This window comes from Saccostrea echinata, unplaced genomic scaffold, assembly GCF_033153115.1.
Source record: "Saccostrea echinata isolate AGI-Se365-2 ecotype Australia unplaced genomic scaffold, CSIRO_AGI_Sech_v1 ptg000006l, whole genome shotgun sequence".
In the NCBI taxonomy this organism is placed as follows: Eukaryota; Metazoa; Mollusca; class Bivalvia; order Ostreida; family Ostreidae; genus Saccostrea; species Saccostrea echinata.
Window position 1 is genome coordinate 3,517,572 of NW_026889755.1, and position 27,843 is coordinate 3,545,414.

General features: G+C 32.8%; 3 protein-coding genes across 4 annotated transcripts in view; all 3 read left to right on the forward strand.

The window, feature by feature from the left end:
- The window catches only part of LOC133180175 (uncharacterized), a 34,472-nt gene extending 16,228 nt beyond the window's left edge, over positions 1 to 18,244 (forward strand). The window contains exons 3-4 of the mRNA XM_061314743.1: positions 3,507 to 3,746; positions 18,072 to 18,244. Of these exons, the coding sequence (XP_061170727.1) occupies positions 3,507 to 3,746; positions 18,072 to 18,244 (413 nt within the window). The remainder of the gene's footprint in view (positions 1 to 3,506; positions 3,747 to 18,071) is intronic.
- A 240-nt stretch (positions 18,245 to 18,484) lies between these two features.
- On the forward strand, positions 18,485 to 24,258 carry LOC133180176 (multiple epidermal growth factor-like domains protein 10). The gene is made up of 6 exons (XM_061314744.1): positions 18,485 to 18,500; positions 18,786 to 18,926; positions 19,885 to 20,022; positions 20,566 to 20,694; positions 23,537 to 23,671; positions 24,230 to 24,258. Exons 1-6 carry the CDS (start codon positions 18,485 to 18,487, stop codon positions 24,256 to 24,258), a joined length of 588 nt encoding a protein of 195 aa, XP_061170728.1.
- The window catches only part of LOC133180208 (receptor-type tyrosine-protein phosphatase alpha-like), a 94,422-nt gene continuing 90,476 nt past the window's right edge, over positions 23,898 to 27,843 (forward strand). For both annotated transcript variants that reach the window (XM_061314773.1, XM_061314772.1), the window contains exons 1-4: positions 23,898 to 24,012; positions 24,230 to 24,333; positions 24,980 to 25,152; positions 27,732 to 27,819. In XM_061314773.1, the coding sequence (XP_061170757.1) occupies positions 24,282 to 24,333; positions 24,980 to 25,152; positions 27,732 to 27,819 (313 nt within the window). In that variant the 5' untranslated portion in view covers positions 23,898 to 24,012; positions 24,230 to 24,281. The remainder of the gene's footprint in view (positions 24,013 to 24,229; positions 24,334 to 24,979; positions 25,153 to 27,731; positions 27,820 to 27,843) is intronic.

Genomic DNA, 27,843 nt, shown 5'->3' on the forward strand with positions numbered 1-27,843 from the left:
ATAATACCTTGTCTACCTCAGGTTTCCAAAGAAATCTTCTAGTCATTTTACATATTGCTTGTAGTTGCATGACAGTTTAGTTTTGTTTGTACGTTTCTATATTTTATGAACCCAGCAATTATTTTGAAACATTCAATTTTGGACACCATAGACTATATGAGATATTGATAAAGTCAACGAAATGTATAAATTTCTCTCATTTGGAAAATGCCCGTTTTGTACATTCATAATTTTGAAAGAAAAAAAAGTAATCTTGAGAAAGGGGATGTGACGATATTATCTATCCTGTATTATGATCGGGTTTGATGTACACTATATGTTGTCTTTTGTTCAATAAACGTTACAGTACTGATATTTATAGCATGCATGTCTTAATGTGCTCTTGTTATTCATGCACTGACTCTTTCCTCTCAACTTTTGAAATTATTTTTACTTCTGTTAATTAATTATATAGATATTTTGTATGTACAAATTGATCAATACTCAAATGAGTAACCTTAGCCCTGCTGTTTTGCGGAAGATTTTTAAAGATAATTAATTATATAGATATTTTATATGTACAAATTGATCAATACTCAAATGAGTAACCTTAGCCCTGTTGTTCTGCGGAAGATATTTAAAGACTTTTATATTGAGTCTAGAATTTTCGGATGATTCGTGTTTTAAGTCCTATTCACAGGTTTGTATTGTTTGAAGATTTTTTTACTATCGTTATTTTCACCTTTTCATTCAAAAATTTAAAATATGTTTGTATAAATGACAGGCAGTCCAGGGCAAACAAGACATTTACAATCAATGCATCCAAACTAATGAGATTCCGAGGGTAGTGAATCAATATTCTGTGAATTTGCTTGTTAACTCGCAATGCTTGTAGACAATTTTGTGAACTGTGTTTCCATTCATATGACTTTTATATAAAGATCTCATTCCTTTCATAAGAAATTAAAGAGACTGTTCAATCAAACTTTATTGCTCTCTCATTTTATTTCATTGCAATTCAGATTCCTTTGTTTAAAAAAGAAAGAATCCTCATAACACTACTTTCTCGCCCCTTTTTAAATGCAGAATTTTACCTTTTCAAATCAGAACATTGTTATATTATAGCTAAAGTCTTCAAGCATAGTCTGTATAGATACTCATAAAAGATTTTTTTGGGAAAGAGTCTTTCAATATATACATTATATCGATTAAATAAAATCGTATACTTCACTGTAAAATCCCGGTTTCGCCATTACAGCTATGTAGGTCATTGAATTATTTGAATGAGAAGGCGGAGCGTCTATCAAGCGTGCGATTAGTATGAATACATTAGCGTGTGTTCAAGGTGTACTACAATGTAAGTTTTATTATTAACTGACACCTGAAAAGCCTTTTTCATGCTAGAGACCGACAAAATATAAGCATACATTTTTTTATTTGGCTGGCTTAAATTTGATTTATTTTTTGCTTAACTTACGAGTCGTATTTGAAATGATTTACTAGAAATTCGTTAAATTATTTATATATTAAATACAAAATGGAATTTGGAAACAGAACGTATAACGAAAGATACACTATTTTTCATACTTTACAGAAACCTTTTTTTTTTTTGAAAAAGAGATAATTAATCCATTTAAGCTTATTACGTACATAATTAGAAATTTTTCATACATGTATATAATTTTGCAAAATCCGAGTGCTACAACAAATACACGTAGGCGGTTGAATAATGATATAAAACTACACTCGGTGTATAAAAAATAGATAGTTAAGAAAGTGAAAATTTAAACGTCAATTAAACGTCAGTTTAAGGTCAAGGTCTAGTAAATGATGAATGCCTATAGATTTTCAAATTTGAGAAACAAATTCCTTGAATGATCTATTACAATTATAGCTAAATAAATTTAGGTGTATCGGAACATAATTTTTAGATTAACTCAACGAAAAACCTATTTAAGATTACCCTTTCAATGAAAAATGAAGAAAATCAGGTACAAAAATGGGAGTTTTCTCCATCCCAGACAAAGGAAATGTATCAATATTGCCTACAGTCTCTCAGAAAACGGGTTTTCATATCTTCTTGACCTCTTCTTTAAAATTATATTAAATTGAATATAGGTATCGGAGTTACTTTTGACATGATTTCAAATTGATTTCTATCAAAATGCATCATTTTCTACATAATTCTGTTACAGCCGTAAAGTACGGGAAAAAGAAAGTTTAAATCAATTATGACGTCATAATGTGTCTAGCACAAAAAAGACAGTCTAAACTCATTTACTAGATCTTGTCCTTAAGGTCAAGATTTAGTAAATGACTTTATACTAACTTTTTGGTGCTAGATCCATCATGACGTCATAATCAATTTCAACTTTCTTTTTCCCGTACGTTACAGCTCTAATAGAATTATGTACAAAATAAAGTATTTTAATGGAATTCAATTTGAAATCATGAGAAAAGTAACCCGAATATCTACATTCAATTTTATATTATTTTAAAGAAGAGGCAAAGAACATACAAAATTACCATTTTCGGAGAGACTGTAGGCAATCTGAATACATTTCTTTTGTCTAATATTGTTTTTAGTTTTTCATTGAAAATGACAGTTTAAAATATGATTTTTCGTCTTGTCTACCTACAAATTATGCCCCAAAACACCTTACTTGACCAAGCTAAACTTATAAAGCATCACTAAAGGAATTTATTTCTCAAATTTGAGAAATCTGTAGGCACATTTCATTTACTACATCTTGACCTTAACGTCAGTATCATCACTGGTGGATAAAGAGACATCCGTGTCAGTGTACTTTGTGCAGTCCAAATTGCATTGCTTCAAAAAATCCTGTTCATTCTTGCCAGACAAGTTTATATGATCTTCCTCATTTAGGAATTCATTAATTGCCGAAATCCATTTAACAAACTCTCTCCCTGTAGTAAGATAAATAATAAATCAGTCCGAGGTATTTTTAACGCCCTTTTTCATTCGACTGATTTTTTTTTACTAATATCTAGATCGGACATGTGAAAGGGTCATACAAATGCATGTTCTTGCTTTTAAACATTATGCGTTAAAAATACCTGCGAACATGGACTTTCTTTTACATGAGCTGGAAAAAAAAATGTGAAATTTTGTGCCGATGTAAAAAGTTATAGCATTTGCTTCAGAAGAAACCTGAAGCTTCCTTCTATTCAAATTAGGGGTGCTTTTTGTGCAAATGTATTCATCCAGTGACTTTTCATCAGCTCCGTACTTCAATTTCTTTCCATGAAGTAAACATACCCCTGCTATATTAATCACATAAATACCTAATTACAGCGCAAGCAAGTAAAAATTGAAATTGAAATTAATAAACTACAATGTTTGATGGTAAGATTGAGGCAAAATACAGTGTATGTAGAAAATCTTTAATTTAATTTTTTGTAAATTATCGGGGGGCCAGATTTGGACATTTAAACGATTCATCCTTTAAAAAAATAGTAATGTGCTTGATTAGTATGTTAAAATACTTGGAACTTTAATTTTTCAGAGGCTCGACAAAGAGGGCGTTTTGCAGGATTTTCTCTCTACTTGTCAGAGTCAGGAAAAAGAGACAATGATTCACTTTGTTACAAAAATGGACAGGATGTACCTCCATTGAATTTTACGACAACTTGCATCGGATACGGGCGTTATGTTTTCTTTTACAATGAACGATTGGACGGAGTTGATTATCCACCAGATTACAAAATGAGATCATTATCTATGTTATGCGAAGTGATAGTGAAAGGTAAATGACACGTTTTAAGCTTTTCTTTCTTTCATATACTGCCATTACATATTAAGTCATTATTCATTCGCTAACAATAAATCATCGAGTCTGTAGAGCGCTTGTATGAAATTGACAGAAAATTGGATTTTTGAAATATACGTTCACTTTTTCTAGTTTCCTTCTTGTATTATAAAAATAAAATTTATGTTCTTTTAAAGCAATACGAGCTGCATTTTTGTGAATTTTATTTTGTTGTAAAAATGTGCTGATATGATAAATCTATGTAATTTAAATTTTTATGATCATTAAGACTAATGTAAAGTATAAAAAAAAAAATCAGAAGAAAGACTTCTTTACAATGGATTGTACAGTTTTATATATTAAAAAAAACCAATACTGCACAGGACGACAATTTTGTAATTTTGCTTCAATCAAAGCATATAAATAGTTCTTCCATCGCAATTATAAACATAAGTTTATAAACCTTCTTTTCTCTGTCATTTTAAAAAGTTAATTACAATATTGCAAAAAAAATTTCCAACCCCAAAGTTTCAGCTTATATTGCTTTAAGAATTGCATGATTTATCTCGAAATACTCTATAAAAATTGAAATACAAACTTGGGATAAAACATTAAAATTTGTGTTGAATATATATATATATATATATATATATATATATATATATATATATATATATATATATATATATAAATTTTTTTATAATTTATGCAGAGGTAATAATAATAAACCTAAAGAAATTACATTGACGTGTAAAGCCTTTTTGCATACAATTCAATTATCCAATAAAAATTGTTTTTACTCTCATGATCAGAAAACCAAAAAAAAGTTAAAAGACCTTTTTTCTCCAATAGGATTCGCCCAGTTGTTAGTCAGCCAATGGGCTGACTAATTATCTTACGAAGATTTTCGAATTTGGTTGCATGCTTTAGAGTTCTGGGAAGAAGATTTTGTGTAATTCACTTCTGTTAATTTCGTTTCATTAAAATCAATATTATCTAAACACCGAAACACCTATTTTTAACTTCATATACCGCTAATCCATGGAATGACTTGAGTTTTTTCACGGTTTTTCAAAATTTGTACAGCATTGATTTTTTTAGGGTCAGTTTTAATTCCCTCTGAAGATATAACATGTCCAAGAAAACGGACTTCACTTTGAAAAAAATACACTTTGATTTTTTTTTAATTTTAACCCATGTTTCCGGATGATTCTAAACACAGTCTCTAGTCGCTTAAATTGTTCTGGAATTTCTTCTGAATATACAATAATATCATCCAAAACACTCGTAAAATGTTAAATATTTCATCTCTAAAGCAGTGTTGTGTTGCATTAATCTTTGAAACGTCGCCGGGGCATAATCCAAATTGCATACGAATATATTCATACGGACCCATTGGCGTTGCAACTGCTGTTTTTTGATATCATCTTCATGGACAGCTACTTGGTTATATCCACATGTAAGATCTATTGTCGAGAAAAATTTCGCACATAGAGCATCAAATGATTCTTCACTGGGTAGTGCATAAGCATCTTTGTGTGTTTTGCTGTTAAGTCTACGGTAGTCCACACATAAGCGAAGTGAATTATCTTTCTTTCTGACTAACACAATCGGTGATGCGTATTGACTAGTACTCTCCCTTATAATATTGTTGTTGAACAGTTTACGAATATGTGATTTCACTCCCTCGTATTGTGATGGCGGTATTCGTCTGTAGGGTTGTACTATAGGTTGATCGTCTGTCGTCCGAATAGTATGGTTTATGGCTGACGTATATCCTTTGTCATCAACGTTCTGTGAGGATACATCTCGATTTCTGTAGAATAGGGCGTGAATGTCTTTCATCTGTGCAGAATCTAAATTACGTAAGGGTTAATGTACGAGTAGCGCTCCATTCCATTAATAGAGCCGAGGCCCCGAACGGGGCCGAGGCCCATTGCTTTTAAGGAATAGAGCGCTACGAGTATATTAACCCGTCTAAAATCCACCTTTTTAAATGCTTGTAATTATTGTTTGTTAATATAAAATAAAGAATATTTCTATATACACTGTAAATATACATTTAAGGAGGCTCATTACACCCACATTTTATTTTAGATTTCATTACAGCACCACTTGTAATGTAGATGTCAAATATCCAAATGGAGGTTATGATATCATAAATATTTTAGTGAATTTTTAAACTTTTTTCTATTAAGTTAATTATTAATAGAATTGCAGAAATTTCAGTGTCAAGTGATGCACATCTTCTTTAGACATGTACACAAAATGACAATACTTCATAATATTTAATATTATTTTTTTTTAGAAAAATAGTTTTCTCCAAAAAAACAATGAATGCCATTTTCTTCCTAATTTGTGCTTCAATAATTTGGAAAATGAGTTCTAAAGAGACAATGAATGCATTTCAATGAATTACAGGTGGCAAATTGAATGAAGAATGTTATAACGAAATGAAAATTCCAATTCAAAAAATATTTGGAATAAAAAGTCCACTTGCAAGAGTTATCTTTCCTAATTGCCCAAGACTCAAACACAAAGGAACGTTTGAACATTACATCTAAAGTTCAGAATAAAGCTTTAAATTTCTCGAGTATATAATTAAAACAATAAAAACAAGTATATAAATCAACACGACTACAATAAATAGTGCAAGTATTTTTTTTTTTTTTTTATTTCAACAAGGTTGTAGAATTTAACTCGAATTTCCTCCATACATTCATGTTGTAGCTCACACCGTTTTCGCTATGACACTGTATATTACTTGTTTAGCGATGATATGGCTGTTGTTTTCTTTGGTTTCTACTTAAAAACAATTCTTCTTCGTGTATGCGTGATGAATCCGTTACATTGTTTTCACTGTTTACAACATCGCATGTTTAGTCTATTTTTAAAGCGTTCTAAAGATCTGGGTCAGATTATGAGGGAACCTGTACAATTCGTCCCCAGAAGAAAACGGACGAAACAATGGAGGTTTATTTTTTTGTGTAGTACGTCATCAAAAAGTGGTGTAATGAGCCTCCTTAACATATTACTAGTATTTATTTATATAGAAAAAGAAAGCGAGGCGAAAAAAGTGTAGTGAAGTTATTTATATCTGCTTTCATTCAACAGCTTCGATAGCGTAGTGAGATGAGTACTTGACTCCGAAGGTGAAAGTACCGGGTTCGATTCTCAACAGTGCCATATTTATTTTCTTTACGTGAAAATAAGCTTGTTAAATTTTTTTTTTCAGTTCTTTCTTCGGTAGAGGTACGGGGAGGAGAATGTGAATATAACAAATTCTGTTTTCGATTATTTCAAAACTCTCCATTCCTGAAAAATAATGGACCGCTCAAACATAGGAGTGACGTCACAGGTGGATTTTACCCCTTACTTCTGTCTTCAACTTTTCTATTTCCGGTTGAATTTTGAAATAACTTTCCCTTCATCTGACTTTGTGGTTTCATTGCACATAAATTTTTGTTGAACGAAAATCTCTTCAGTATTTCCTTTTCAAGTGAATTCAATGTTAGATGAATTTTCAAGTACATCACCATTAACAAGGACTGCAACTCTTGTTCTGGGTGCTAACCACACATCGTCAGAACCAATATTTGCGATACGAAAACACAAAAATCCACAGTTCACTTTGTTAAGGGTTCGAACGACTATAATGTTTCATGAGAAGTGTTGATTAGATGTTAAAGGTTCTACCTTGGCTTCATAAAAATCTTGGTATCTTTGGTCCTGTACCGTTGATAACAGTAACTCATTTTCCCGGAATGCGTACTGGAGACTGACTTCGCACACACTTTAACATATCCTATAACATCACGTTTCATATTTCTGCCACACGCTTTGATTTGTTCTTTTAATTTGTAATTTGCTGATATTTCTTCAACTTTTTATGTGTATTCTGTTCCATGTTGCGTTCCCAATAATTTCTTACGCAGTGAAAGAGTGTTCGTTCCCAGAATGGCCGAGATGTTTTCTTAACGCTGACGTGTTTCTAAATCAACGGAATTTTTCACAACCAATACACCCAATTGCAGTCGCCCGCGTGGCGCAGTGGTTAGAGCGATCGCTCTAGAGTCGCGAAGTAAGGAGTTGATCCTTACGTCGCGGGTTCGAATCCCACTGTGGTACGTGGAAACCGGTCTTTCGGACGAGACCGTATAAACCGAGGTCCCGCGTCGCAGTAGGTGCTGGCACGAAAAAGATCCCTCACTGATCAATAGCCCTGAGTGCCGATTACAAGACAAAAAATTTGCAGCTCTCCACCGGCAAGTGGTGGCGTCGTCCCTATGAATGAAAAATTCTCGAGAGGGACGTTAAAACAATAAACAAACAAACACACCCACTTGCTGTAACTGTTGACCCATGTCCTCAATATATCCAATAAACGGTATAGAAAGTCTGTGAGATGCTTTCAAAGAGAACACAATGTCTGAATTGAATTTGGTTGCTGACTTCAGATGTTTCTCATAAAAAGATTCTATCACTGTAGAAACTAATGATCCAGTATCAACTAAACAATTAAAACTAACACCATCATTGTCACAAAAATTGAAGGACATTTACCAACTAAGCGTGTGTTCATTCTGCACGAGTCCGTTTCACTCCCCTCTAAAACAGGACTCGACATTAGGAAGTGCTTTTGTTTTCCTATTCAAAATGCGTAGAATCTGGTTTTAATTTTGTTGGATAATCTGCAGCTTTGTGTCCCTGCTTTTTGCATAGGAAGTATGTAAGTAGTCGTTCATAATTATACCAGTCAGTTTCACAATATTTTTGTGTTGAATTCACATCTTTTGTTAAATTCTCAATCAGACATGATTTTTTCTTCAATATTTTGGTAAGTTCCTCGACTTTGTTTTCACTTTCCGTTTGCTTCGGTATTTTTTCTGTGAATACTTAAGTTTTCTTTTCACTCTCAGATTTTGGAGTTTTTTCGGTTGATTTTTTCTCAGGTGATTCTTGTAACGAGGCTTCGCCATGTTCTTCACCTTCTAATCATAGTATAGCTTCTTCTCTTAAGTTCCATAAATGTGATTTCCAGTTGCGTGCGCAGTATACATTTTAGATGTGTCCGTAGTTACTGGTCTCTAACATTTTCTGAAAAGTGTTCATATAATGTCTCATGTTGGTTTCCGAATACTGTATGAGTTTGCGAGCTATTCTTCTTATAATATCCATCAGACCGTGGGAATATTGACGCAGTGTTTCAGTTTCATTCTGTTTTCTGTCAAGAAAGGATGACTGCACTTAATGCCTGTTTTTTGGGTCTTTTTCGGTTGCTTCTGTTGCTTTTTTTTTATCTAAACTTTATCTCACTTTTGTATGTTTATGAAAGAGTACTGTCATTTTGGAACCACATTTAATCTTAAAATGATTTTAGACTGTGATACAATAAAATGATTCAGTGTTTTTTGTCCTTACTGCTTTCCAAATATTGTGAATTTACACTTACCTGCCCTTGATTGAACATTAGATATGCATGAGAGGTGGAGCTAACATAGTAAGAATGGATCTTAAATTAGACTTGATAAATAACAATGATGTTAGGAAAAGCGAATGTGATCACTCTTTCCAATATCCCTCTCCATTCTGTATGGCACAAATACACTTCTGACAAAGGTTTCAAAACAAAATTAACTATATGAGCACGTCAATGCACTTAAAGCAGATTTAATATCAATGCCAGATGACTTAACGTGTTCGAACACAATGTCCTAGTTAGCACAAAACATGCTACCTTACATGTCACGTGATGGAATTTGGTATTACTTGAGGAAAAATGGTGAATTATAATATTCAACATGTCACAATCCTTGGTTACAACACAGAGAGCGAATGTAAGAAGAAGCAGTTTTTTCTCTTTTTAACCATGAGCGCATGTTTGTCTATTAATCTCCTTTTGACACATTATTATTTATGCAAATATACAACAATCGTTTAACGTAGAACAATAAACAAACATGCGTTGACTATGTATAAAGTCAGTAAAAAATGGGCGTCCTCATTATCGAACGGAGATTTAAGAAATTGTGATGACCCCTGCCTTTGAAAACGGATTCGAACTTCGTAAATACACACTTTTGTTAAACGTAATTACATTAAGTTGTAGTTTGGATGTTGACCATTCTTGCAATGAAAAGAAAAATTCTTGTTTTGAAAGTTTATTTTGCCGCAAATGTCGCATGTCCTTTAGTGCAATCATCCTTTCTTTTGTAATTTTATAGTACTGTCTCTGTCACCGAACACATCTCGCAAAATTTAAACCATCTGTAGGGGATTTTTTCGTAGGTCTCCTGACAAATACTTAATTTCGTCTCGCTCATTTCCGGATAGATTTTAGTAAATTAATTCCGACCCTCTTTCTGTGTCATACTACGCGCTGCATATTGAACGTTTTCTATCCAAACCTCTATATCCATATTACTGCCGTTGAATTCCGGAACAGTGCGATCTCGCTGCACATAAACAGTTTTTTTGGTTCGTAGTTTGTTTTCCAGCCCATCTGGCTGAGTTGATTCTGTAGTACTTTAACTTCTTTCTGGAACGACTTTACGGTTGTGTGACTCGTCATTGTAGCGGTTAAGGTTTTGCCAAAGGTCAAGACGTCCAAAAAATTATTTTTACAATAGCTCCAAAACTATGTGAGGTATAAAGTTAAAACTTTTACAGTTTATAAATATATTATACAAATATGGACTCAATGTAGGTCAATATGCATTTATAATGACCCAGGATGACAGATATTGACCGAAGATACATGGAGTATATCGACCGAGGGCGCTAGCCCGATGTCGATATTCTCCATGTATCTGAGGTCAATATCTGTCATCCTGGGTCATTATAAATGCATATTGACCATGCATTGAGTCCATATTTATTATATTATATAATTTCCCAAATTTATTAGTTCAATGTATATCTTCCTAATGTGTACAGAGATAGTGATATGCTGTTGTTGTAAACCATAAATAAGTTGAATAAAAATGTTTCAGAATTTATTGAATTTTACTTACAAAACTAACAACCAGAGTTTCCTTTCATTGAGCAACAGTCCTCATAATGTATAACAGAAATCACATGAATAATTAACAATAACAATAATTGTAAATCTATCACAACATGAATAACAAATAAATAAATTTAAAAATTGATATCACATATGCTGCAAAACCTGGGCCGAGTCAGAGCTTGAAAGGTAGTCATACATTTTTATCAAGTCAGCATCAGTTATTGGAGGGTGGTGGTCTATTATTCTAACTATATGATAGCCTGCCCCAGCTTCTTCATTTTTATTGTCATCCCTATTTTTTGTTAAAAAATAAATAAAATTTTCAATCCTCTAAATATATCTTATAAACAAATACCGAAACGAGTATGCTCATTGACTAGATAATTCGTGAAATTAATATAAGCTGATATTAATATTTCTGAAAATCGGGAGTCCTACCTTTAAAAAACTTGTTTTTACTCTCGGAATAGTGGTCCCTTGATAATGTCAACGTCTGGTCGAATAGATTGCAAAAATCTCTGTTTATCCTGACGATATGGTAAGAAAGTGTTGTTTTGTTTGTTTGGTTTTTTTTTGTACATTCCCCCTTTGTTATTTCAAAATTCAACATAAAATCTCCGCAGCAGACGATCAAGTTGTTCACACGTTAGGCCTTCAAATTCTGCACTGATTTGTTAAGAAAGTAAGTATTCCCGAAAAATGTTAACAGATATCCTTGTTAATCGTTTCGTACTCTCAGCCTCAGAGTTCTTCACTACATGTATATCTTTTAAATCTTCCTCACTACAACTTGAAAACTGAAACTTGCGAGCTTTCGTATCTTTCGACGCCATATTTGATCGAAGCGAAAGTGAAAACGAGACAGCTCGTGCGAGTCATTATTCGCTTTCAGCGGTCATTATCAAAAAATAATGACTTCGTATTGACCAATCAGATTACCGGATTTCACAAAGCTATATAATATCATTGATTAACAGATAGAAAGTATAACTTGAAAACAAATATTAAAAAAAAAATAATTTTCTTGAGAAAAAAAATGCAAAAAATTAGCATATTTTAAAAAAAAAATGCACCTGCTTAATTCTGTACTTTTAGTGAAAACCATCATTGCAGAAATAATATATGTTTATCAATGAAGGGCAAGTTGGACGTGAATGGTCTCTGAATGGCTGTTATTAAAAGCATGACATGTATAAAGACAAGACCCGTATAAAATCCGCCATTTGCAATGTACTTTCGGTTTCAAATCTTTACATTTGGACAAAATAAACAGGGAAAACAACTTTCAAGAGGCTATCGAAGTCCAACTTGCCCTTCATTGATAAACATATATTATTTCTGCAATGATGGTTTTCAGTAAAAGTACAGAATTAAGAAGACGCATTTTTTAGAAATATATGCATTTTTAGAAAGAATTTTTCTCGATAAATATTTTTTTTAACATTTGTTATCAAGTGATACTTTCTATCTGTTAATCAATGATATATTTATAAACTGTAAAAGTTTTAACTTTATAAACCACATTGTTTTGGAGCTATTGTAAAAATAAATTTTTGGACATGTTGACCTTTGACAAAACCTTAAGAATGGTATTCACTATTCAGTACGGGTAGTTTACACTCGAATAGACATTCTTCTCCCTCGATGTTTTCATTGATATAATGAAATCTACTCGCGTTGTTTGAATTTTACATGTATTCTCCGTTGTCACCACTAGCCATTGCTTTAGTTCCAAGCGACGCCAAATATAACCAAGCGGAGAAGGAAAACGCAGGTTATTTTAAAGGATGAATCGGTTAAACGTCCAAATTTGGCCCCCCATTAATTTACAAAAAAAATATATATTAAAAATTTTCTACATATTTTTGCCTCAATCTTTCCATCAAACATTGTAGTTTATTAATTTCAATTTCAATTTTTACTACCATGCCCTGTAATTAGGCATTTATCTGATAAATAGAGCAGGGGTGCGTTGTTTACATCGATTTCTCATAGACTTTAGGCCACACCTCCATTTTGCAAACCCATTTTTTTTATATGAGCGCATGAATGTTTCAAATTGTCATAAATATGGTAAAAGAGTTATACTAATCATTTACATTCAAGAAAGAGATTGAAACATTCAGGCGCTCATTTGTTATTTTCCAAAAAGGTGCAAAATCACGGGTGCTTGTCTCCATAGTAAAGGCACCTTGTTTACAAATTTCAACCCGTCTTTGACCTCATGAATAACAAAGCACTGAACACATGACTCAAATCTATTCACTTTCACGCTTCGAGAACGCCTTTGCGACATTGTGTCTAGTGTCTGCAAGCTATTGATGGTTAAATCTTTTGCCATCGGGTAAAATTCTGGGAGAAAACTTCTATTTGAAATTATAATCGTACATACTTGATATATCTATATGCTAGGTTGTATTGTTTTATTTACTTGCTATTAAACTTTATTTTTGCCGATTTCCGTTTGGTTTTTTCTTTCGGTAAGTATCTGTCGATCTACTACTTTGGGGCCTATAGCATACATCTGGCACTTAATTACTGCTTATATTTCATTATACAGAATTTAAAAAAAACACTCTGTAGGTATTGTTGGTACCGCCTTTCCTTTTTCAAATTTTACTGCGTTTATATATTATAAAAGTGTGTTTGTTCCTAAACAAGCGTTCATTAACTGTTGGAAGACAATTATAGAAGTTAAATTTTTCACTGTAAAAACTGTCATTATAATCGGAAAACACCTATTCACCATGTCTAAAAGTATTGACTGTGTTGTTTGTAAAAAACGCACAAATAATTTTAATCGAAGAACTCTTAACGGAAAGAAAAACGAAGTACGTAGGACTGAATTGGCACGTATTACCGGAGGAAAGGTCACTGTGGATGACCACATTTGCACAAAATGCACCCTCAATTTTAATAGAGGGAAGCTTCAGACTTCTAAGGGCTATGTTGATGTTGAAACTTTTTACATCGGCACAAAGTCACATTGTGCTATTTGCAGGTCACGTAAAAAGTCCATGAAAACTGTTTCTAAGGAAGCCTGCACACAGGTATTTCTAAAGCATAATGTTATATTGCACGAAAAAGCACGTGCATGTTCCTCTCACATCTCCGATGAACGTATGATTAAAGATAAAGATATTAATGAAAACTTTCACCGGATGAAAAAGGGTGCTACAAAATTGTCTTCGAGTGATTTAAGCAATTACTTATCTCAATGCAGGGAACTTTTGTTAAAATCAGAAAGTACACGAGTAGATTTCGACAACGAATCCCTAAATGACGAAGATTATAATATTAACTTGACTGGCATCAATAAACAGGATTTTGAAACACTATGTTCACAGGTTCATGGACTAAGACAGAATAAATATTCAAAGAAAACGGTTATAGGGATTGTTTTAACAAAACTTAGAACAGGTCTCTCCAGCACTGTACTTAAGACCATATTTAACATTAAGAGAAGCAAGTGCATTTGTCATATTGTTAAACGTGCAAGAACAGTTTTGATGGACCAATTTGTACCTAAATATATAGGCTTAAGTCACTTTACAAGAGCAGAAATCATAGCAAAACATACAATAATATTCGCTCGCGAACTTCTTGCCTCTGGTGACGACGACACTGCCATATTATTAGTAGATGGAACATACATAGCGCCAAATATAGCTCTCAGAGAAGATCCTTTAGTATAGACAAGGGTCGGCCCCTTGTAAAACCAATGATTTTGTTGCATCAGATGGTTACAGTCCCTGAAACGTTCTACTTTCCCATTTTCCCGTTCGCTCTCCGTTCACTGTTTTGCGTTCAGCGTTCACCGTGCGCTCGCGTTCACCGTTCAGAAAGCGTCCAGCGTTCGCTCTTCGTTCATTCACTTTGCGTTCAACTTGCGTTCATGGTTCACTTATCGTTCAGTCTTCACTGTCATTCGGAACTCCAAAGTGAAAAGACTTATGGTTTTGTACAGTGTAAGTAAGGATTTACAGCTTTTGCAATTTAATAATAAACATATCCTGTCTAAAGAATCATTATTTCCTGGGAAAAATTATCTACAATATTTTTTTATTATTATTATTTTAACTTAGATTTTAGGTTATTTATTAATGTACCCTGGAAAATAATTGTTGTTACATGTATGAGTATGTACCTATGTAGAACGATGCTGAAAAATTAAATTTAAATACGGGAAATATACAGATACTTCAAGCCCATTTTGTTGTAATGTCAAAGACGACAAATCGTTACATGTAATGGATAGATAATAATCCAAGTCAGTTAATTTACTAACTACAGCAAAATTATAAATATATAGAAAATATTTATTTTTATCACTTTTTTTCAATTACTATAGAAATAAATATTAGAACTAGTCCTGAGAATTATAAAAAGTACTGTGGATATCCAATTAATTAAATATCTTTGAAGCGGATAAAATTGTTAGTGTGGTTTAAAAAAAAAATATTTCAAAATATAATACACTACAGAATTTTTTTTCTACTTTACATATATAAAATTATAAAAGTCTATAGTTAGAGAGAAAAAAATTCCTTCCTTCATGATCACCGTAACTTTTGATGTTTGAAATTCGATATGTTTAATAGCCTAACCCCCCCCCCTTTCCCCTTAATCCGTTATATTGTACTTAGTCAGTATTTCCAGTGTATTTTAATTAACAAATTAACATTAAAAAAGAAGCTAATGCGTTTTGTAGCGCAAAAATATCAGTCTCAAAACATACATGCATCTAATAAAAATCATTAAACAATTGTATTTTAAATACACGTGCCAGCGATGGTATTTTAAAATGCAAGGAATATGTCTCACATTCACGCGGCTGAATCATTCCAAGTGTTTATTCCCATGGGTCAATGTATTTTATTTATTTAGAAAACTAGTGTCGAATGATTTTGATTGACAGGACAAGCACGTGGACTTCGTGTGAACATGAAGCAGGAAAATAGATCTAAAAACCGATAATCTGATAATGACTGTTAAACAAATGGATTTGTTGATTTAAAAATTGGTACTTTCACTGCTTGATATATTTAGAAAAACAATTAAGAATTTTTGTTTGATACAGGTACAAACATTTGGAGAAGGGGGGGGGGGGCTAAAACGATATCGCTCTTCTCTCTCTCTCTCTCTCTCTCTCATTTGTCTGTCTGATAAAACCATGACAGTATATTACTTTTATAATTTAATCTCTAACAAATAATATGAATATGAATGCCTCTTTGTATCATCTTGACCGAGTATAATCACTGGGAAATGTCCTCAGATACATGTAGAAGTCTGCTCAATAAATCATCATAAAAAATAGAAATCACACATAAATATATTTTTGCATTAAATTTTAAAATGCGAGTGTTTTTTTATGCAATACGTCCACGGACCTTTGTAAAATATTTTAATTTTTTTTCTAGTTATTTTACACGGAATCGCCTTGGCACGGAAATACATGCATGGATGTTACAACCGTTGTAATTTATTCTATAAGTCAGTAATTTTCCCTTCTAAAATCCACATTATTTGTTACGATTTTATTTATCAGATAAGAATAAACATATTTACTTTACAACTAGAATAATTTTATCTTTTATACTACAGTGTTTGGTAACAATTAAAATATTTTACAGCGATAAAAATCGTGCGATTAAAACAGTTTTAACATCATACATATGAGGAGAAAATATTGTAAGAAGCTCAAATTAATAGTTGTACTTAATGTGCATGTATTGTCTTTCTTAGGCGTTTGAAACCTCTTTCTAAGCGTTTGTTCACCGTTCGTTCAGCGTTCGCTCACTGTTCAAGTGGGAAAGTAGAACGTTTCAGGGACTGTACATTATTGATATCCTGGGTCCATATCTGGCGGATGGGAAAAACAATGACGCTAGTATTTTGAATAAAACTTTACTAAAAGATGACACTTTACCAAATTGGGTAAAAGAAAATGACATTTTTGTTTTAGAAAGAGGTTTCAGAGATTAATTAGATGTCATTGACCTATCTACATACCGGTAGCTGCAATGGCGAAGTTGAAATTTCGCACTGAAGTATGCAATTTTATTTAATCGATATTATGTATATGTAGAGAGTCTCTCTATCAAAAAGCTTTTTAAACGTATCTATGCATACCATACTTGAATCTCTAAGCTAAAAAATCCAATGTTCTAGTTTGAAAAGGAAAAAAAATGGTGTTTAAAAAGGGTGGGGGTGGGGGTCGCAATGTTATTAAGATTCATTCTTTATTAAGAAAATGAAAAAGCAATGGCAGATGTGAAATACATACAAATACAAACAAAAAATACAATATGGTAATACACATAGACTTTGAAATTAATACATTGAAACAAAATACTTGTATGTCGTATTCACTTCCTATTCACTTCAAAAACAAGAAAATTTAAGTTTATTAGCCCAAAAGTAGTATTTTTATAGTTTAGAAAGTCTCTTTCAAAAATAGGGGAAAAAAAACTAAAGCTTATAACTTGGACTTAATAAATAAATTACCAATAAATTAATAAAGAAAATTTACTTTTCAAGTGGTGACAACGGGCAGCTGGTAATTTGTAAGAGTAGAGTTAAGTTTTCCGCACTGATAGGAATGAGCCCGAGCCTCAGTACTTATAGAAGGAAAACTGGTTAAACAAGATTTACTGGGGGTATAAACCTATTGGCCAATGAATTTTTTGAGTAGAATTCATGAATGAAACCAAAACACGACCTGGCTACTAGTAAACATGGCATATAGTAAATAATAGCTCAGCTAATTCTTATGAACAAATCGAAAAATTATTTTAAATAAATATTACTGTGCCACATTATTCTAGTGCAAATGACCAAAACTTGCTTACAAGAGTGAACATGTTATAATTATTTTATTCAAGAATAATTTTCCATGAATACTTTCTTTTTATATTTTTGATACTTCTTGTCACGAGACCTGTCAAAAAATGCCAGGTTTGCTTGGATAGTTCTATTCAAATGTTTCTTAAATAAACATATAAAATACATGTAGAAGTCCACATGGCCAACTCAGTTTTTTTTAATCATGTCCTATCAAACGGGATAAATATGTTTATTGTAATATTGTCAATATCTTATTCAACAATATTTCACGTAGAATAAAATTAAACAATGTTCTGAGTATAACATGCCTATTATTTGTCCTTCAAAATGTCAAATACTTGTGATGAAATGCAAGATAATAATTTTTACATCAAAGAAAGGACAAACAGGATCATCTACATGTACGATCTCAATTCTAATATACAGATACATGTATCTTGAAACTGTTTTTTTTTTTTTATCAGGTTGTAATAAAACCTTTTATGGAAAAAATTGTGAAAAAAAATGTTCAGTCAACTGTGAAGATCAAAGATGTAACATCGTAAATGGAACATGTATGAGATGCTCTAGCGGGTGGACAGGACAATTATGCAAAAATAGTATGAACGTTATGATTTCATTCTCCAGTCTAGTTTAGTATTAGTTGTTTACTTTTTGAAGTACTTGTAAATATTTCACGCAGAACTACATGTATATATAGTATTATCGATTTGTTGTATATAATCGATATTGGGGTACATTTCTTTTACTAGAGTGTCCAAGTGGAATGTATGGGTTTGATTGTAAACAAAAATGTTCCGTCCATTGCATAAACAATGAATTTTGTAATCACGTCACCGGTAATTGTGACAATGGATGTGCTGATGGATGGATAGGCATGAACTGTACAGAAGGTATTGCAAAATATTTATGTATCTTTGATCTTTGCAATATTTTTAATTAGAATTGAAATATAAAAAGCAACCTATCTCATAATTTCTAACATTCTTTATTGTAATTCATTTTATTTCCTGAGTGCGTCATCTTATACCTATTTGTGCATTTTAATATTAAATAATGTTAATTGTTTTCTTTTTCTTTAATAGCAAAATTTTACAAACAAATATATTCAAATATGGATAACAAGTAAACATATTAATAGTGTGCTAAAGTTTGTGGTATATGTTTATTCTTAACAGCATGTAAAGATGGAAACTATGGTCCCGGTTGTGTAAATAACTGCAGTGGTCACTGTCTTGGGGATGTCCTCTGTAACAAACAAACGGGACACTGTGACACAGGGTGTAAACCGGGATATACAGGGGATTTATGTGATACAGGTGAAGGATACAAAAACAAAAACTAGAAATTTGAATTTTTTTGAGAGATTAAAATTTAGATCATAATTATTTCAAATAACATTATAATGACATAAGTGAGTAAAGGCTAGGTATAGGCGATTCTATGCAAATAGACTTATTAAAATACCTAAGAGCCATACCTCTTATACAGAGAAAGTTAAAATCCATTGTCCATAACATACTTCGTACTTGCGATATGATAAAGCCAGTACACATTATGCGTTACATAATGACGTCATTGTTTTTTACTACACAAGATTATAAAGAACATCAACAGCGCAAAAGCATATCCTTTTTTTAAACAGAAATAAGGTATAATTAGTAGCAGAATATCCAAGTTATTGATGTAATTACTGCACAAATATCAACATCTCAGTTTTTCAGATCCTATTAATAAAGTCATAAGTTTACATTATGGGGTAAGAATGCGTAGGTAAGAACAATGACGTCATAATATTATGTCAAAATGTGTACTGATTATATCAAGTCGTGGGTACCACGTAAATATACGAAAAATGAGTTAAAACAGTCTCTGTATAATAGATATATGATATAATACAGGCACGTAGGAAGCAATTTCAGATGGGAGGGGGGGGGGGCACAAAATTAATTTTTCAGTTTTGGCACTAACAAATATTCAAATATTATTGACAAGCGAAAAAAAATCATCAGACGTTATAATTGATGGGGCACAAGCATACAATGGATATGTTATTAGTATAGTAATAATAATAATAGTATTCTATATACTGGCTAAAATATCGGGGGCACCCCCGTGCACACCCCCCCCCCACCCGTTTCCTATAGCCATGTAATAAATACTTCATATGCGATTTTATTAGCTCGTTTGCGAAGAAATGCAAAATGCATATACATTGTCTTAACACACCTGCAAATATTCTATTTACTATATTTTTCATTTCCTTGATTTAAATAGCATGTGACCGTGGATACTTTGGGAACCAATGCAAAGAACTCTGCAGCAAAAACTGTTTGAATGAGAAGTGTAGTCACATTGACGGTGTATGTAAAAATGGTTGCAAAGATGGACATATCGGAGAAAGATGTAACGAATGTAAGGAAAAATTACAGTTTTTATTATGAAGTTTGTGTTTAAACCTGAAAATGGATTTAGTTTGTGCTTGATTTCAAAAAAAAGTATTCCCCTCTTTACTAATTTAGCCCATTGCAGGTAACACATGTTATATAACTTGATTATAAGTTAGGAATTTCTTTAATCCTCTAAGCTATGTGCAAAACAAATTATACGTTTAGCATTAAGTCCAACACCCTCTTATTGTCTTCTGGCATTGTCCAATAAAACATGACAAATTATGCCCTTTATCCGAGAGATTTTACTTCGAATCAATTCGTCAGAGAAGATTAAGCCCTGAATCGTGCACATTGCTTCAAAACTTTGAATCATTTCGCTTAAGGAGTCATGAGCTATAATCCAGACATGATTTCAATATCTAATAAGCCAATAACCTTCCCATACATAAAATGAATCTTTTTAAATTAACCGATATGATATGATTGTACATGTATGTCTCTTCCCTGCACTGGGAAAACTAACTACAGTTTTATTCTCTTAACACAATAAGAAAAATCGTTTTAGCCTGTCAGCCGGGGTATTTTGGGAGAAAGTGCTCTGGTATTTGCTCTCATAGATGCATAAGTACATGTAGGTTCACAGACGGATCCTGTATCTGCAACCACGGTTGGATGGGCTCAAATTGCAGTGAAGGTACGTGCTAAATTGATGCAGATATGCGACATATCCCTATAGTTCTATACATGAAAATCAAGTAAATGATAAAGTCTACAAATAAATACTTTCTTTTGCAATAACAGTAAATTTCAAAAGCAAAAAATTATTAAAAGTGCAATATAACCTTAAAACCTAGAATGTGAAAAAGTGAAGATAACGAACAGTGATCGATCTCAAAATATCAACAAATAATACAAATCTGTGAAAAGAGAAAAAAAACACGGACCACAAATTCTAGAGTTGGGATCAGGTACCATGGGGGGGGGGGGGGGGGGGGGGGGGTTAGCATCCCCTATTGACCTTTCACACCTGCCGTGAGCTCTGTGTATTAAATTAGAAGATGAAACACTCCGGAGTTAAATTTATCACAAAAACAAAGGCATAACATTTGGTATGGAACACCACAGCCAAAGTGCAACCCAATGATATGTTATAAATGTGTTTGTTAACAAGACCATAGAATTCACGAAATGCATACTTCAAATGAGGTTGTTAAAATCCCTGTAACATCAACTAATCTGTCAGTAGCCTGCCTCAATGATCGTCGTGAAAGCATGCTATTAAGTATCGAATAAATTGGGAGACGTAAACACCATATTGAGGTGTTTATAGACGTTTAACGGAATACAGCAAAACTCCTCAAAAATCCTGAGAACCTGCAAATTTAATTCACTATATCCGTATTTCCTTATATTCGTCTAAAATATATTGAATTCGCAGTAGATTTTTCCCGTCAAGTATGACTATCAAATGGATTCGTGGTAGTTTAAAATATTATAGTTACTTTGGAGTTCAAAAGTTTTAGGATGCTCAAAAATAACCAGATCAATTAGATCAATATTTTAAAGTTGAGATGTAACAAAATTAGTTCGTTATATCAGTAAATTCGCTATATCCGAGTTTGATGTATCCGTACAGTTTTTACAAAGAATTGTAAAGAATTTTACAAGGGGACCAAAACAAAAAAACTTTGCTATATCCGTAAATTCATTATATCCGAGTTCGTACTAAACAAGTTTACTGTATTACAATGAATCTTGTCTGATCCGACTTGCACTAGGAGACGAATTTTGTGTCGGAATAGAAAGGGATTGTAGTGTAAAAAAAACATGGAAAATAGTACAACGGGGACGAAATCTAACGTCGTAATTCACAGTGTGACGGATAACACAGGTGTCGGATTAGATAGTTTTCATTGTACTACATAAGTAAGGAAAGTTAACGATAGAAAAGGTTAAGTCATCTCGTTTTACAATTTAGTAGTTAATTTGCCCTTAACGTAAATAATCAGTAAAACATCTAAATATGAAACAGATTTGGCGGACTTTGTTTTTTTTTTTTAATTTCAAGTTCACTGGGATATGTGGAGTCGACATATAAATGTCAGTAACGATTGCTAATTCATAAGACGTCGTTGATATATCTGAATGTCGAGTTGAAGGCCACAGCAATTATTTTCTTCTTCTCATGTAGAAGTTTATGAAGAAATTCTGCTTCGTGGGAATATAAAAACATGTCGGCTAATAGAGGAGCACAATAACTGCCCATTGAAATTCCAATTTTTGCAAAACCTGGTCTCCGAAGACTACATAAATGTTGTCAATGAGGAACTTCAGCTTCCTCTTAATATCAACATAAAGTACTTTTGTTAAGAATCAAAGAAATTTCTAACAACTCAGTTTTGTTGATGACAATAAGAGTGTTTCATGCCATATGTCTATCAACACTCATATCAGATTTTAAGCTCATATGTTTTACAGTAAAACTTTTCTAATCCGAACATCACTTGTTCCATAGAAAGAACAAGGTACAGTTTCAATACAAATGTTGCCCAGCATTTTTCAAAAATACGAAAGTGATGTACGGAATTAAAACCCATGCTTTCTGAGTTGTTGAAATTCCATGCAGTAAGAATAATAAAATCGTTTTTGTCTTATGACTTCCTAAGGGCTAATTGTGACGTCATAAACTTGTGCATTTTTCCGTATTTTTTTTTTAAGTTGCAGAAGACATCAATTTTCAGTGAAATTTTCTTTCAGATAATATAGAGCACATGCATTGCCAACAAAGATTTTCAGAAATATGATTTTTCAAAGGATTTTACACTGCATATCCAAACATTGCAGTGGGCGACGGCTGTGAACACTAATTTCTTAAGGAAAATAACCCCAGAAATGAGTCATTTTGAGGTTTTTCTGTTAAAAACTTAGAAATATACCAAATTAATGACGTCATATTTCCAGAATGGGCCTCCTTCATGCCGTATTCTACGGAAGCCGGTTGGTGCCAGGTAGAAAATATATTTTATCTGGCGGCCGCCAGAAAACTTTCTGGCGGCCGCCAAATAATTATCTGGCGGCCGCCAGTTATTTATCTGGCGGCCGCCACATAATTATTTGGCGGCCGCCAGAAAGTTATCTGGCGGCTGCCAGATAAAATATTTTTTCTACATGGCACCTACCGGCTTCCGTAGTATTCTTTCATGGTTTATCACATTCATATACTCAACTCATATTTAAGCCGATTTCATAACTTTTTGAAAACATTAAATTTTAAGGGCACATTAAAGCCCAAACTGTACCTTCTTCTTGGCCGGATTAGAGAGCATTCATGATTAGACAACATTTAAATCAACCGAATTTACAAAAAAGAACTGAAAATTAACTTCGTATTAGACAAGCTTTTGGAATACACAACGTCCTGATTAGACATTAGTCAAATTCATATTGCCATTTACATGTGTAATAATTAAATACTTAAGTAAAATTTCATCATTTTTGTACACAATTTAATTCTTTTATGGATTATTTTTTCATAGAATGCCTTCAGTACTATGGGGAAAACTGTCAAATTCCCTGCAGTGAATATTGTGTGAACCGCACATGTGACAGATTCAACGGAAGTTGCTTAGCTGGGTGCAAGGGAGGAGCCTATGGAGAAAAATGCGACCAAGGTTTGTGAATTTTTACTTATTATTCAATAACTATTACTCATTATTTATTTTCTTTTCATAATCGTTTTAATCAATTTTCTTACTTTAATATTTGCTCTATCAATTGCGTGATAAGTGAGGGAATGAAGGATGGCATTTTCTCACAGCGTATTCATAAATTATTGTGTTGTGCTTGATGGTGATAGGGAAGAAATAAAGCCAAATTCCTTTTTTTACATAGGAGTAATTTCAGCATATCAGGTATCCAATGCTCCTTCATCTGATACACTTACTGCTGTTGGGGTTGTTGTTTCGTTAGCTGTTGTTATCGTCATTGTTGTTTTGGTCATTTTGCTTATCCGGTATGTACTCATAGCTGTGTCATGTGAGCCTGAAAAGATAGAAAAGAGAGTCACTTAAGTGGCTTGTTTCTTTTTTTTTCTTTTGTGTTTTTTGTCTGTCGCGGTGCGTAAATGCCTCATGTTTACAATCTAAAAATTATATGACATTTCTCTTTTTCACGCTATGAAAAAAATACGAATTAATCTTTACATTATGAATTGGAATATATTATTGTAGATATAAAAGACAATCTTCAGAGACGTTAGCTAAACGTAAAGATTTTGTGAACATGAAGCCTATTTCTATTGTGGAACAAGTGACCAGAGAATCCTTGTCGGAATGTAAGGTCATATGGAGAACTTAATTAATTTAACAATTAAAAAATTAATATAAATAAGAAATAGTACTGTAGTTTCATTATTTATGGTCCTTCTTAAAGTTTAAAAACATTTCAAAACTTTCAAAATATTTTAAAAGCATTATTCGCATTATTTGTTTATTTAAATAGCAAAACAACATTCCCATGTGCATTATTTAAACTATTTTTGCTGATTCTGGAGATATCGTAATGCTCTGGTTGGCAGAGAGTACATTTATTTAAACAAAACAAATTGAACTTGTTTTTTAGTGTAAAAATAGCAATTTAACATTAGATATGAAATAAAACATTGAAACACTTCCTTATCTAAATTTTTATCTCATCAATGAAAAGTAATTATTCTCTATCAATAAACGCTTCTTTATCAACATTTTCAAATGATAATTGTTAAATATTAATTCTTATTTAGAATGATTTGACTATATTGAAAGATTTTCTTAAAATTAAAAATTGTGCAACACATTTATTTTCATACATTCACTTTGATTTATAAACGGTGCACTGTGTACCTTTTGGAACGACTTTGTGTTGCTTTATTTTAAACTTTATGATAAAGTAAGACAGGAAAAATGCCACGCGTACGAAGGGATGGTATATGTATTTTGCAGACAACAACCTTAATAATGCAAACATTATCCGTAACTCAATCAACAATGATGTTGCAAACGAGACCGCAAAGAGAGGCCCCCCGACGAATAAATGTATACCAGTGAACAATTTACGAGCCATCATATCTAAAATGTCTGCCACTGAAGATGCTGGCTTTCAATATGAATATCAGGTATGTCCTTGAATAAAAATCTCAGAACTAAATGTATACTCACTTCCTATGATACCAGTGGTTCTCTGGTACCGGTGTATTTCTAATTTTTCTGTCGCGTGCAAAAAACGACACCTGGAGGCCGGCTATTTTTAGAGATGAGAAGTGATACCCTGCTGACAAGAACTATCTAATTTATTTATGAAATGTTACGTCGTTTGGTAAGTAATCAGCTATTTTTCACAAGACCCATAGTTTCTGTGTTATTTTGCACCACTCTTCATACCAGACACCGATAAAGTGTTATTAACAACTAAATTGTACACCATTTTCCCAGACAGACTTCAGCTTTGTTGTTGTCTGATGTATTATGGTCACGTGACATGTCAAAAAATATATGGAACGCTGTTCCTGGTAAATTATACAGATTTTCAAGGGCGAAATAATAGTGAACGTTCACTTGGAAAGGACCTAAGATGTCAAAAGTCCCCCTCCACTTCCTTGAGCAACTGTTGGTTTTATAGTTTTCTGAAGCGTTGGCCGGATCTCAAAGTTCTCTCCCCACAAAAATGAACAACAAACCGAGCAGAGAATGCCTCTAGAGAGAAGGTAAATGCTTATTACAAAGAACTGTCAACCATTCTAACTAACCATGATCTTAGAGAAAAGCCAGCCCGAATCTACAACATAGACGAAACAGGGATAAGTACAGAACACTCCACCAAAAATAATCTGCAGCAAAGATACCAAACCTCAATCAGTCACATCTTTTCGGACATCTCTCACAACTATTATTGCAGCGGGGAATGCCATAGGGAACCACTTACCACCTTACTATGTCTTTAAAGGGAAAAGGTGGAGTGATGAATTCCTCAATAATGCTGTGCCAGGTTCAGAGGGTGTAATGACTGAGACAGGTTGGTCCAATTCTGAAGTATTTGAAAAATATATGATGGACTTCTTCGTTAGACAACTGGAGTTACAAAGGAAAAAGACCCAAAGCCAACTTTAATCCTTTTATGATGGACACAAGTCCCATATAAGCCTCACATTGACAACCTGGGCCAAGAAGTATAACATTATTTTATTTGTGCTTCCTCCACATACAAGTCATTTGACGCAACCCTTAGACGTTGCAATTTTTGGACCCCTGAAAGCCATTTACAACAAAGAGTGCCAACTTTATCTGCAAAAAAAATCCTGGAATTAATATTACCAAGCATTTAGTGGCAGAACTAACAGCCAAACCCTATTTACGAGCGATGTCCCCTGAAAACCTTATTTCAGCATTTCGGAAAACTGGCATATTCCCATTTAACAACAAGGCAATCTCTAATTCTGAAGTAGCCCCTTCTACTATTTATTCTGCCATCATAGATGATCATGACAAAAAGACCTCTTCTGGTTCAGAGAAAATAAAAACAAATGTTACACATCCTAAAGAGGATGAATCCCAGGTTGATGGAATGGAATTCTTTGAATCAAAGAAAATTTTAAAAGTAAAGAAACCACAGAAAAAAGTTCATTCCCCCATATATTGCAGGGAGTTTGATGAAAAAGAAAATCAAAAAAAAAATCTGGAATCGGCCAACAAACAAAAGCAAGCTAAATCTGAAGAGCCTAAAGCATTAGCCAAGACCAGGACATCCAAGGTATCTCGACAGAAATGCATTTCATCCAAAACCTCTGAAACAGACATGAAATTAACTAAGAATACCCAATAAAAAGCATTCGTAGCAGTAAGTGGACTATCAACATCAGGGATCAACAAACAAGGGGGGCCTTGAAGTGTTGAGGACAATAAAAGTGAAACTGAGTCTTTTGAAGCTGATGATGAGATGTGTTGTGTGTGCGGCCTATGGGAACTCAAGAAGTTGAAGGAATGTGTCAATTTGACTCTAGTTGATTGGGCCAAATGTGATACTTGCAGTCACTGGACTCACTTAAAATTTTGTAGTGATGTAAGAAAGGTTAAAATTGGTGATGTGTTTCATTGTCCTCACTGTGATATTAAGTAAATTGGAAACTTGAAGGATATTCATTTTTCACTGATTAGATGAATTTATTTTTAGCTAATTTAAAGGGAGATAATTTCTAATAGTATTATGTTAATTCATATTTAATTTAAAATGTATTTATTTTGAGAAAAATTTGTTGATTAAAAAAAATCAAATGCAAATTTTGTTTGATTTATGACTATTCTAGCTCGCAATACATTTGCTCCGGTACCAGAGTTATGTCCCTTGAATACACAAACGCAAAACCCGGATAGGTTTTTGTCTCTTTTACAGTAAAATATGTAAACAGTTCAATTACAACATCAGAAAAAGGTAATTTATTAGTTTTTTTATTGCAAAAACATGGTAAATGATTATATAAAACTTTCTTGTCCGATTACTTGACTTTCAAAGTTAAGTACACCGGTACCATAGGACCCCGGCATACCTATTAATAATTATGAATATAGAGCCATCTAAAAACTGTCATTAAATTTGATCACGAATTAGTTTGAGGATTATCATTTCGTTATAAATGGTGATTTTACTTCACTTGCTCATTTTGAAGCTTTATCTCTACTGAAACAAGACACTTCTTTACAGGATATTCCGAAAGGTGAACTTCATCCATGTGAGGAAGCCAATCGACCAGAAAATAAATCTAAAAATAGATACAAAACAACATTTCCATGTAAGAACATTACAATTTTGAGAT

What these genes read in the sequence shown, in the direction of transcription:
- LOC133180176 (XM_061314744.1), top strand. An exon ending in CGGAGAAAGATGTAACGAAT is followed by an intron (nt 20,023 to 20,565) that starts GTAAGGAAAAAT and finishes AAATCGTTTTAG; the next exon opens with CCTGTCAGCCGGGGTATTTT. An exon ending in TGGAGAAAAATGCGACCAAG is followed by an intron (nt 23,672 to 24,229) that starts GTTTGTGAATTT and finishes ATATTATTGTAG; the next exon opens with ATATAAAAGACAATCTTCAG.